The sequence below is a fragment of the Bufo gargarizans genome, chromosome 9, assembly GCF_014858855.1.
Source record: "Bufo gargarizans isolate SCDJY-AF-19 chromosome 9, ASM1485885v1, whole genome shotgun sequence".
Lineage (NCBI taxonomy): Eukaryota > Metazoa > Chordata > Amphibia > Anura > Bufonidae > Bufo > Bufo gargarizans.
Genome location: NC_058088.1, coordinates 9,514,619 through 9,528,103, shown reverse-complemented (window position 1 = coordinate 9,528,103; position 13,485 = coordinate 9,514,619). Strand labels below are relative to the sequence as shown.

Here is a 13,485-nt window from a genome sequence, read left to right as displayed (position 1 = left end):
AATAATAATAATAAAACAAATACAATCAGCAAGTAAAACAGAAAAATAGAATATGTTTAAAATATAGGCAATGGATAGCCTTTTTTTATTGTTGTGACACATGGTTCAAGCACAAAGACCTTCACATTATCAAATCTATAAAACTAGATTACTTACTGTATACTTCAATTTTAAACACAATTTAGTAATATTGGGAAGAAGAGAAATAAAATAAGAAATACTGTACAAAAACATTATTTATTTCACATTCATAACTCAACTAATACTCCTCTCAAAGCGACCTCTTCTTAGAAGGAAGCCACAGGCAGGGATGTCATTATCTCCCCCACTGAGTCTGCCAGACCAAGATACACTCTTTGCTCTCAGCTATGGCAGCCTTATGGGCCATAGTTTGCATCCTGATAAATTTGAGATACCTTTCTGTTGGGTTCCCTTCTGTGTGCACCATGAAAATTGTCATTCCCATTAATAGCTACTTTTGAATCTTTTTAGTTCCCGTCGAAGAGCTAGTTTTACATCTCTATTTTTCAAACTGTAAATTAATGGGTTAAGCATAGGGACTGCTGCCGTGTTAAACAATGAAAAAAGTTTACTGGACTCCAAGTTATTCTCCTGCCCAGGCTTTAGGTACTGACAGAGAAGCACCACGTACAGAAGGATGACAACTGTCAGGTGTGAGGAGCATGTGTGGAAGGCTTTACGTCTTGCGATGTTGGAAGGTATTTTAAGTATGGTGTCAATAATAAAAACGTAAGGCATAAAAGTAAAAGGAAATGAGAAAAATAAATGAAAAAGTACACTGGCAAGGATCAAATAATCCAAAAGTGACGTGTCACTACAAGTGATATATTTCAGAGGCAAAATATCACAAAAGAAGTGGTTGATTTTGATTGACTCATAGCAGGAAAATTTTATGACGACAATGGTGTGAGGTAGACTTTGAAGAAACCCTGAAACCCAGCAGAGTGAAGCCAATAGGCCACAAAGCCTATAATTCATGATCATGTTATATTTCAGAGGCTTGCATATGGCAACATATCTATCATAACTCATGGATGATAATATTAGAAGTTCAAGTCCTATTAATGATGCCCAAACGTACATTTGTAGTATACAACCACCATAAGATATTGTTGACCTTCCAGAAATGAATCCTGTAAGGATCATATGTAAAGTGATTGTAGAAGAAGACATGTCTAAGACGGACAAATTGGCCAAGAAGAAGTACATTGGTGTGTGAAGGTGACAATCCAGGCAGACCAGTAGAAGGATGATCATGTTCCCACCAAGAGTGAAGAGATAGATGAGAAGGGCCAGAAGAAAGATTGGAAGCTGTAGTTCCTGAACACTGGAAATTCCCACAATGATAAAATGAGTGATATTGAAAATATTTTCTGGATTCATTCTGAAGACTTATAGGGGAAAATGATGTTATGGTTGATGATGTTGCTTTGGTAGTTTTAATGACCATAGAGTACTCGGCTGTGTTGTTGATAAGACCTATTTTATGGAAAATGGAGTAAGAAATTCACTGCTATGGAGGCTTGGCACTACTTCACAGCCAATAGAAATGCAATGTGTTGTAGACAAATCCAATAGACATTATATCCAAAATTTATCAAGTCTATAGGCAGCAGAACAAACATAGATATCAACCACCACCTGACACTAATTTGTGCTGCCCGAACTAAGGCTACCCCAGCGATCATCACCCTGCACCCACACCAATCAGCTGGTCAAAGAGGCTGCAGTGCTCCTGTGAGTGCTACAGCCTTCTTGTAGCTTAGCCTAGGCTAGTGACATTGTGTTCATTGATCACATATGAGAAGGTACCACAGCAGTTGGATCCCCACGCACATGATATTGATGAACTAACCTTATGATAGGTCATCGATAACAAAATCCTGGACAACTCCTTTAAAGACCAGAAATCTTGCAAGGTGTGTGTACTACGCTACTTTGTGCTCCACTTTACACAATCTTCTTGATGTCCTGTTTCAATAGTTGGCATCTTATCTGTGAGGTGACACTTTTATATCTAGGACTGATAAATAAAACATGAACTGACACATTGTAGCAAACCTTCATGGTGGTTTTGTGGTTCTGATGCGGAGTGTAGGTCTCAGGAGATTACCTATACTAGACAAAATTGTAGCAAATACCAAAACAACTGATGGGCAGGGATCCCAGGTGTCGGACCTCCACCAATCAGACACTCAGAAAACCCCTTAAAACTGACCCAGCTGCTTTGCTAAAATCTTGCGTTGAGCAGCTCCACTGCTGGAGCTATTCGATACCCAGGGCAAGTCGATGAGTCCTGATTGGGGATGACTGCATTTATTCATACGTCAACCAGAGTTCTTCAGCTGTAAGGGACTGTCCCCACTGCTGAAGAGTCTACTCCCCACTGGACATCTCACCTGGCCCTGACAATCTTGTGCCTGCGCTACGCAAGCGCAAGGCCTCTGCTGCCAATACCAAAACAGCAACCGTGTATGCATCACTACACTTCCAGGTACCACCACATGAACAGTCCCTATTCCAGTACCGGAAGCAGAGCCTGTGTGATTAAATCGCTACTTGGAGCAGCGGTACAGGTACGAGATTGTCAGGGCCAGGCGAGATGTCCAACCCTGTCAATCAAGTGGCAAGGAGAGCTTCGCCGGCAGCGGAGACAGGCCCTCACAGCTTCAGAACTCAATTTGATGAACAAATCGATTCATACGAATCCTTAGTCCTGAGGGATTTGGCTCACACATGAGATCTGGGCTCCTGCTCCAGAAGAGCAGATCCTGGCCTGTCTCCCATTGGCATCCAGCAAATGAGATTGTGGGGTGCTCATGTTCTTGCATGGAAGCCTGGGGCCTAATGAAGGCCCCAGGTCTGCCTGCAGTGTATGCCAGGAGGTGCACATGTCAGTATAGCACTGACAGTAAAAAAAAATAATAATAAAAAAATAAAGTCCCTTCCATATATTGGGTATTGCTGCATCTGTAACAACAAGCTCTAAATAATTATCATGCAATTTTTTTCCATACAGTGAGCATTATAAAAAAAAAAGAACCCCGAAATGATAGCAGTGAAAATACAAGTTGTCCAGCAAAAAATCAAGCACCCCTCCCCCCCCCCCTAGACACACACACAGCTCTACACACACAGCTAGAAAGAAAAATAAAAAAATTATGGGTCTTGGGATTCTTAAAAAAAAAAAAGGTTTTTATTGTGCAAAAGTAGCACAGTAAAACAGAAAAAACAACAATATAGAGTTGGTATCACTGTAATCATACTGACCCAGAGAATAAAGTTATTTATGCCCAAAAAAATATCGCTGCAAAAAAAGAAATAAAAACTCAGTGGCAGTATTGCTGTTTTTTCCCATCTCCCCACCAGAAAGTAAATACAAGTTAGGCCTAGTTCACACAAACGTTTTTTTTGAGAGTGTACGGGCCTTTTTTTTGTGGTCCGCATACGGTGCGTATACGGAACCATTCATTTCAATGGTTCCGCAAAAAAACGGAATGTGTTCCGTATGCATTCCGTTTCCGTATTTCCGTTTTTCCGTTCCATTGAAAGATAGAGCTTGTCCTATATTTGGCCGTAAATCACGGGTCGTGGCTCCATTCAAGTCAATGGGTCCACAAAAAAACTGAACACATACGGAAATGCATCCGTATGTCTTCCGTTTCCGTTCCGTTTTTTCTGAACCATCTATTGAAAATGTTATGGCCAGCCCAATTTTTTCTATGTAATTACTGTATACTGTACATGGCATACGGAAAAACGGAAAGGAAACGGAAGAACAACGGAACTCAAAAACGGAACAACGGATCCGTGAAAAACGGACCGCAAAAAACAATAAAAGCCATACGGTCGTGTGAACTAAGCCTAAATCAGCAAACTATATATGTACCCCAAAATGGCACAATTAAAAACTACAAATTTTCCTGCAATATTGATGGAAAAGTAAAAAGGTTATAGCTCTTGGAATGTCACGATGAATAAGTGAAAAAAAAATCTTTCGGTTATTAAGTCTTAAAGCAGACGGGTCATTAAGGGATTGGTGACCCGTGATGGATATATCTATCATGGGTGTACATCGTATGGGCTTATTTACACGAATGTGTGCTGCCCGTTGCCGTATTGCGGACCGCTTCTGCGGTGCATTCCATATCACGGATGCGGGCCCATTCACTTCAATGGGTCCGCAAATCCGGAGATGCGGAACGGAAGCACGGAACACTACGGAAGCACTATGGAATGCTTCCTGGGGTTCTGTTTCGTGCCTCCGCACCGCAAAAAGGTAAGACATGCTCTATCTTTTTGCGGAATGGAAGGATCGCGGACCTATTCGAGTGAATGGGTACGCGATCCCCATGCGGCTGCCCCGCGGTGGGTGCCCGTGCATTGTAGACCGCAGTTTGCGGTCCACAGCACGGCAACAGGGCTTCACGTGTGAACGAGCCCTATGTCTGTAGAGGGCTTATGAGCTGAGCCCACTCCAAACACTGCAGATGCCATCTGTGTAATACACCCGGCCGCCATAACCAAGACTAGAGATAACTTAGGGCCAAGATGGACTGATGACAGATTCCTTTAAGGCCTCTTTCACACGGGCGTCATTTTTTTTGCCCGGATAAGAGCCGGGTGCGTTGCGGGAAAATGCGCGATTTTTTCTGCGCAAGTGCAAAACATTGTCATGCGTTGTACTCGCGTGAGAAAAATCGCGCATGTTTGGTACCCAAACCCGAACTTCTTCATAGAAGTTCGGGCTTGGGATTGATGTTCTGAAGATTGTATTATTTTCCCTTATAACATGGTTATAAGGGAAAATAATAGCATTCTGAATACAGAATGCATAGTACAATAGCGCTAGAGGGGTTAAAAAAAAATAAAATAAAAATTAACTCACCTTAGTCCACTTGCTCGCGAAGCTGGCATCTCCTTGTGTCTCCGCTGCTGATGAACAGGACCTGGGGTGAGCTACTCCATTAAATAGAGCTTAAGGACCTTCGATGACGTCACTCCGGTCATCACATGGTACGTCACATGATCTTTTACCATGGTGATTCACCATGGTAAAAGATCATGTGATGACCGGAGTGACGTCATCGAAGGTCCTTAATTAAGCTCTATTTAATGGAGCAGCTCACCCCAGGTCCTGTTCATCAGCAGCGGAGACACAAGGAGATGCCGGGCTTCGCGAGCAAGTGGACTAAGGTGAGTTAAATGATTTTTTATTTTTTTTTAACCCCTCTAGCGCTGGTTTACTATGCATTCTGTATTCAGAATGCTATTATTTTCCCTTATAACCATGTTATAAGGGAAAATAATAATGATCGGGTCTCCATCCCGATGGTCTCCTAGCAACCATGCGTGCAAATCGCACGGCATCCGTACTTGCTTGCGGATGCCATCCGATTTTCACACACCCCATTCACTTCTATGGGGCCTGCGTCACGTCAAAATCGGAAAATATAGAGCATGCTGCGATTTCAACTGAACGCACAAGTGATGCGTTAAAAACATCGCTCATGTGCACAGCCCCATAGAAATGAATGGGTCAGGATTTAGTGCGGGTGCCATACGTTCGCCGTACGGATCGCACCCGCACGGAAAACTCGCCCGTGTGAAAGGGGCCTAAAGGTTCTGATTTATGCCACATACACTAGGACAGAATGGTCTGGTGTTGTTCCCCCTTCTATTCCTTTTCCCAGGTTCTCCCGCCTGATCTTACAGTAGATGGGAGCAATCATGGCTGGTCTTCTATCTCCACGAGCCCCATAGCAGCTACTTGAGCAGCTTAGTGTCAAATACATCCGCGGCCTCAATGCAGTTCAAGTATACAAATGAGTCCTGATTCAAGCTCCTTCCAGTCTATGTATACAGCTCTAATGAAGATCTATGTGTCTCCTAGATTACACATTCCAAACGATCCTGTGTGTAGCCTGATCCCGCAATCGCGTGTTGTCTGTGTTATACATCATAACTAACAATTACTGTACATGAGATCACATTTTAGGGAAGGCTACTTTCACATCTGCATTTTGCTGTACAGTTTGGAGATCCGTCACAGGATCTCAAAACCGAAGCAAAACACTTTTCCCACCGTTTTCTTCCCATTCATTTTCAATGGCGACAAAACGGAACAAATTTGAACGGAGTGCATCAGACCGTTGCAAGCAGCGTTTTTTGTGTACGGCATGGGATACTGAGCAAGATGGATCTGGCATGAAACACAATAAAAAAAAAACACACAAAAAAAAGTTTTAGTTTTTTTTGCGTGTGTCGCTTTCATGCGTCTTGTTCATTTTGGAGATAACACAACTGGATCAGTTCTGAACGGATGCAGATGGTTGTATTATTGAACGGATGCGTTTCACAGAAGTTGGAGAATTATTGTACTTTCACACTAGCGTTAAAGTTTTCCGGTATTGAGTTTCGTCCTAGGGGCTCAATACCGGAAAAAAAACATCAGTTTTATCCCAATGCATTCTGAAGGGAAAGCAATTCGTTCAGTATGCATCAGGATGTCTTCCGTTCCGTCCCTTTTACAGTATTTGGCCGGAGAAAATACTGCAGCATGCTACAGTATTTTCTCCGGCCAAAATTCTGGAACACTTGTCGGAATGCCGATATTAATTTCCATTGAAGTGTATTAGTGCTGGATCCGGCATTAAAATTGCCGCATTGACGGATCCGGTCTTCCAGATGACACCGGAGAGACGGATCTGGAATTTCAATGCATTTGACAGACATATCCGGATTCGTAAACAAATGATATCCGTTTGCATACGGATTTCTGGATCCAGCAGGCAGTTCTGGCAATGTAACTGCCTGACGGAATCCAACAACACAAGTGTGAAAGGGGCCTTAGAGAGGTTCTAGGACGTATTTTCACATACTGTGCGTTGCACTTTATAACGTTCCATAGTCATAGACAGAGTACACATACAGAGTTACAGACCTTGCTGCGTCCATGAGTCATGTTGTAAGATCCTTCATATCCTGTATTCAGTAATATACTGCTTTATATACTTGCTGGATAGCACAGAGAACAGTATCCTCTGAGGCCTAATAGCATCCTTACAATATGCTCACTAATAATATCCCCACTAGGGCCACCTGGGAAAAAGATGTCACAGCAAAGTATATTATTTTTTTTTCTGTGTAAATCAATGTTTTCAATATACAAGTGTAAATTAAATTAACCCTTTCTACCCCGGGCCAGTTTTCACCTTCCTGCCCAGGCATTTTTTGCAAATCTGACCAGTGTCACTTTATGCGGTAATAACTTTAAAGCGCTTTTACTTATCCAGGCCATTCTGAGACTGTTTTCTCGTCACCTATTGTACTTTATGACAGTGGTAAAATTGAGTCAAAATATTTCATTTTTATTTTATATACAATTTGGAAAAATTTCCAAATTTTAATTTCTCTACTTTTATAACAGATAGTGATACCTCCAAAACAGTTATTACTTTACATTCCCCATATGTCTACTTCATGTTTGGATTATTTTGAAAATGACATTTAATTTTTTGGGGACGTTAGAAGGCTTAGAAGTTTAGAAGCAAATCTTAAAATTTTTAAGAACATTTCCAAAACCCAGTTTTTTCAGGACCAGTTCAGTTATGAAGTCCCTTTCTGGGGCGTATGTATTAGAAACCACCCATAAATCACCCCATTTTAGAAACTACACCCCTCAAGCTATTCATAACTGATTTTACTAACTTTGTTAACCCTTTAAGTGCTCCACGAGAATTAAAGGAAAATGGGAATGACATTTAAAAAAAAAAATCTGCAACACATCAAGGTTTAACAGCCAAAAAAACCTCAAAATCTATTACCCCGAATCTGGAGTTTACAGAAACACCCCATGTGTGCTCAAACACTGATGTATGGGCACACAGTAGGCTTCAGAGTGGAAGGAGCACCATATGGCTTTTGGAGAGCGGATTTTGCAGGAATGGTAATTGGGAGCTATGTCACATGTGAAGACACCCTGAGGTGGACCTACAGTGGAAACTCCAAAAAAGTGACCCCATTCCAGAAACTACACCCAAGGAATATTTCAAGGTGTGTAGTGAGCACTTTGACCTATCAGGCGTTTCACAGAATTAGGCAATGCATGGCTGTGAAAATTTTAATTTTAATTTTTTTTCTCCAGAAAAAGTTGCTTTACACCCCCATTTTTCACTTTCACAAAGGGTAACACGGCAAAATGCACTCCACATTTTGTTCCCCATTTCCCCCCGATTACGCCAACACCCCATATGTGCTCAAAAAATGATGTATGGGTGCATGGCAGGGTTCAAATGGGAAGTAGCGCCATAGGGCATTTGGAGGACAGATTTTGCAGGATTGGCTTTTGGGAGCTATGTCGCATATGAAGACACCCTAAGGTACCCATAGAGTGGAAATCCCCAAAAAGTTACATAATTCTGGAACTTACACCCCTCAAGGAATATTTCAAGATGTGTACTGAGAACTTTAGGTCCAGATTTTTCACTTTCGCAAGGGGGAACTGGAGAAAATTGACCCCCTAATTTATTACCCATTTTCTCCTGATTACAGCAATACCCCATATGTGCTTGTATACTGCGTACCAGAGGGGTCAGAAGGAAAGGAGCACCAAATGGGTTCTGGAAGAGAGATTTCACTAAAATAATTGACAGGCGCCATCTTGTAATTGAACACACCCTGAGGTGGCTTTACATTCATAAAGTAGGCAGAGCGGGCACGTGACCTCAGTGAGTTACGGCCGCCCGGCCTACCTGCTAGCTGCTAGTGCTTACTACAGGAGCGTGACATGTAGCACAGGGGGAGCACATCATTATTCAGCTTAGATATTATGATTAACACTACGTATAATACAGTACATACTGAGCGAGGGGGACAGAGTACAGTGCCTGCACTGCCCGCCGCTCTCCCCGCCTACTACAGTCCCTCCCTAGGAATCTGTGGCTGGGATAATGATGGGGTGGTCTGTGGATGGCATTATGATGGTGGGGGGGATCTGTGGATGGCATTATGATGGGGGGGATCTGTGGATGGGACTGTTATGGGGGGATCTGTGGATGACACATATAGCAGTGTCATCCACAGATCCACCACCCTATAACAGTGCCATCCACAGACCCTCCCATCATAATGCCATCCACAGACCCCCCCATCATAATGCCATCCACCGCTCCCCCATAACAGTGCCATCCACTAATCCCCCACCCCATAACAGTGCATCATCCACAGATCCCCCACAATAGTGTCATGCACAGACCGCCATTAGTTCAAACCCACCAAATGCACACCTTTTGGTTAAAAATATTTTTTTTCTTATTTTCCCCCTCAAAAAACTAGGTGCGTCTTATGGGCCGGTGCATCTTATAGGGCGAAAAATACGGTACATTCTGCAGGACGATCAGAGTGCTAAAGGACCTCTGCTGTTGAACTCCATTGTATCCAACTGGTTTCCCAGCCTGCTGAGGAGGATTTCATTGTTACAGATCCTGCGTTCACTAGAAGAAAAGGACAACATCGGGCCCTACCGTGCACTTCTACAAACTGTAAGAGGTCCAGTTGGGTCACTGGGACAAGGGGGGTGCGCACCCAATTGTGAAGATTAGGGTAAGTTAGGGACAGTTTGTGGGACTATTGCTTATTGAGTGTTCGCACTGCAAATACGGACGTAGAAACTGTGAAAATTGTTGTACCATTTGACTTGAATTGTTTGCGTTATTCAGAATATTTTGCTTGTATTTACCCCTGTTGTCTCACCATTAACCTGCCTTTAATAATCTATAATAAATACAATCTTCTTGAACTTCACCACTGCGTACACACTCTTTTCTGGTTGCGGAGCCAAACCACCTGCCTTGCTCTCGGTTCACAATCTTCTGGTCAGTGGGAAGAGCTGTAAAGACTGGTGGACCCCCTCTTACTGTGCCACATACTATAAGAGCATAAGTGGCATAACATGGAACCGTTTTTTTTGTAGGGCCTAGAAGCTTCACCTTATGCCTCTGACAGTAAGAATCAGATTGTTAAATTGTCCCACTGAACAACCTCCTACAACACAACAGTTACCCTTTACCAGTGTCAGACTAAGCTGCATTGGGCCCACCAGAAGAATTCCTTCCAAGGACCTACCTTCCATTTTTTATAAAACCAATGCATATGTTTTAATTCTGAGTTATCATTAAATGGGTTTTCCCATTTAGTGGACATCCATAGGATATGCTATAAATGTAAAATTGGTGCTGGTGACACCTGTGAAACGCACCTATGTGAAAAACGAGACCCATGAATGGAGAGAAAGCCACGTTATGCTTAGCCTTTTCCATTCCTTACTATGGGACTTCTGAAAATAGCTGAGCAAGCAGCAAAAATCTTTCATTTGAAGGCAGACATCCAATTCATCATTAAAATAAAATAAAAATTCCTCCCCGCAACCTCTGGCAATTGGACAAATCCCTGAATCAACATTAGTGTTGATTGAGCACCCGAGTATAATGGAAGTCAATGGGAGAACCTGCTCTGAAGTGCGGAGGGTGCCTGGTTCATAGGAAAATGTCAGAAATTGATGGAAACACCACCGAAATGGTTCGGAAACAGCATGGGGAGGATGTCTGGATGCATCTTGGACTCCCAGGTCGCTGCTGGGAATGATGTTGTCCAATTACCGAAGATGAAGATGAAGTCCACCCCTCCCATGTGAAGGTTATAGTCGTGGACTGAGAGGGGCTTTTCAATGACACGGGTTGCTCGCTCAATTTGGATTGTCGTGTCTGCGTGAATGGAGGAGAGCATGTAAACGTCACGCTTGTCTCTCCATTTCACCGCGAGCAGTTCTTCGTTACACAAGGCAGCCCTCTCCCCCCTTGCAAAACGAGTGGTAACGAGCCGTTGGGGGAAGCCCACGTGACTAGTTCGCGCGGTGCCACAGCAGCCAATCTGTTCTAGAAACAAATGCCTGAAGAGGGCCACACTTGTGTAGAAATTGTCCACATAAAGATGGTACCCCTTGCCAAATAAGGGTGACACCAAGTCCCAGACTGTCTTCCCACTGCTCCCCAGGTAGTCAGGGCAACCGACCGGCTCCAGGGTCTGATCTTTTCCCTCATAGATCTGAAATTTGTGGGTATAGCCTGTGGCCCTTTCACAGAGCTTATACAATTTGACCCCATACCGGGTGCGCTTGCTTGGGATGTATTGTTTGAAGCCAAGGCGCCCGGTAAAATGTATTAGGGACTCGTCTACGCAGATGTTTTGCTCAGGGGTATACAAATCTGCAAATTTCTGGTTGAAGTGGTCTATGAGGGGCCGAATTTTGTGGAGCCGGTCAAAAGCTGGGTGGCCTCTGGGACGGGAGGTGGTGTTATCGCTAAAGTGCAGGAAACACAGGATGGTCTCAAATCGTGTCCTGGACATAGCAGCAGAGGACATGGGCATGTGATGAATTGGGTTTGTGGACCAATACGACCTCAATTCATGCTTTTTGGTTAGACCCATGTTGAGTAGAAGGCCCAGAAAAATTTTAATTTCAGAAACTTGGACTGGTTTCCACCGGAAAGGCTGGGCATAAAAGCTTCCCGGGTTGGCGGATATAAATTGTGTGGCATACCGGTTTGTTTCTGCCACAACTAAGTCCAAGAGCTCCGCAGTCAAGAACAGCTCAAAAAATCCCAGGGCCGAACCGATCTGAGCTGTCTCAACCTGAACTCCAGACTGGGCGGTGAAAGGGGGAACTCCAGGTGCGGCTGAAGTTGGGGACTGCCAATCAGGGTTTGCCAGCACCTCAGGGATTCTAGGGGCTCTACGGGCCTGTCTGTGCGGTGGCTGCGATGGGGTAACTACTGCACGTGCCACTGTACCAGCTTCAACTGCCCTTCTGGTGCTCGCCACTTCACCATGTTGTACGGCAGTGCTGGTACTAGGTCCAGGATGGGCTGCGCTGCTGGTGTATGCCTCACCATGTAATCCGACAGCGCCAGCCCCACTCTGCTTCCCTTGAAGCGGATCCTGCGCAACCTGTGGTCTAGCGACACAGGGCCGGGTACGCCTGGTGGTATCAGGGACCTCAACCTCCTCGTCCGAACTTTGAGTCCGACTGCCACTGCTTTCTACAGGTTCATATTCTGACCTGCTAGATTCGTCAGATGAGGGTTCCCATTCCTCATACGACTGGGTCAGAAGCCTGTAGGCCTCTTCAGAAGAATACCCCCTGTTTGACATTTGGGCAACTAAAGTTAGGGGTATTCCCTGAGACTACCCAAGAAAAAAAGCAAGCCTGTCTTACAAATGGGAGGCTAGCGAAGTACCGGAGGCCGCTGCGGTTGATAAAAAATATCAAAACTGATTTTTTTTATCGCCGCAGCGCTTGTAAAGTAATTGTGCAGTCATTAAAAAAAAAAATAATGTTGTCACTGCGGTGGGGCGGGCGTGGGCGAACGCACATGTGGGCGACCGATCAGGCCTGATCGGGCAAACACTGCGTTTTGGGTGGAGGGCGAACTAAAGTGACACTAATACAATTATAGATCTGACTGTGATCAGTTTTGATCACTTACAGATACTATAAAAGTACAAATGCTGATTAGCGATACGCTAATCAGCGAATCAGTGACTGCGGTGCGGTGGGCTGGGCGCTAAACAATCGATAAACTACCTAACCAAGGGACCTAAACTATCCTAAACCTAACAGTCAATACCAGTGAAAAAAAAAAGTGACAGTTTACACTGATCACTTTTTTCCCTTTTTACTAGGTGATTGACAGGGGGCGATCAAGGGGTTAATTGGGGTGATGGGGGTGATCTGGGGGCTAAGTGTGCTGTTTGGTGTACTCACTGTGATGCCTGCTCCTCTGCTGAGACCAACCGACGAAAAGGACCAGCAGAGGAGCAGAGAAGCCATTTAACACCTTATATTTATTAATATAAAGTGTTAGCTGGCTTCTGAATCGATTTTCAAAAAATCAGCAACCTGCCAGCAACAATCATTGGCTGGCAAATACTCCTTGAACTTTTGCCGGCCCGCGATGCGCATGCGCGGGCCGGCTCTGACCGAAATCTCGCGTCCCGCGAGATGACGCACGGATGCGTCCAGGAGGAATGAATCGACCGCCTTCAGGACGCATCCGTGCGCTAGGCGGTCGGGAGGAGGTTAAACAGGATATGTGGCGCGGATAATTTAACTGTCCGCAGCAGACACCGTCTACGGAAAAAGAACGACTGCATTTTCTTTTTGCCCTCATTAATTTTTGTCCTCTGACGATCTAACCCTGTGTTGGGGAAATGCAGCATCGGGACTCTATTTTGGGACATCCATTATACTTTATTAGGGTTAACACAGGATGCAGAATGGGCTTAGCCACCGAGTGGTGGGGTCGCCCTTTTCGGGGCTGGTGCTCTGCCTGTCGGCAGAGTTAGGGCTCATGCACACAGCCGTTTCCTGGGATACAGTGAAGTCACGAACGAGGAAAGCAACCC

The 13,485-nt window shown here is 44.3% G+C and overlaps 1 protein-coding gene across 1 annotated transcript; it reads right to left on the bottom strand.

Moving 5' to 3' along the window:
• Nucleotides 1-465: 465 nt before the first annotated feature.
• On the bottom strand, nt 466-1,404 carry LOC122946616 (olfactory receptor 5V1-like). Its single transcript, XM_044306356.1, has one exon. The coding sequence runs from the start codon at nt 1,402-1,404 to the stop codon at nt 466-468; it is 939 nt and encodes a 312-aa protein (XP_044162291.1).
• Between the last annotated feature and the right edge of the window lie 12,081 nt (nt 1,405-13,485).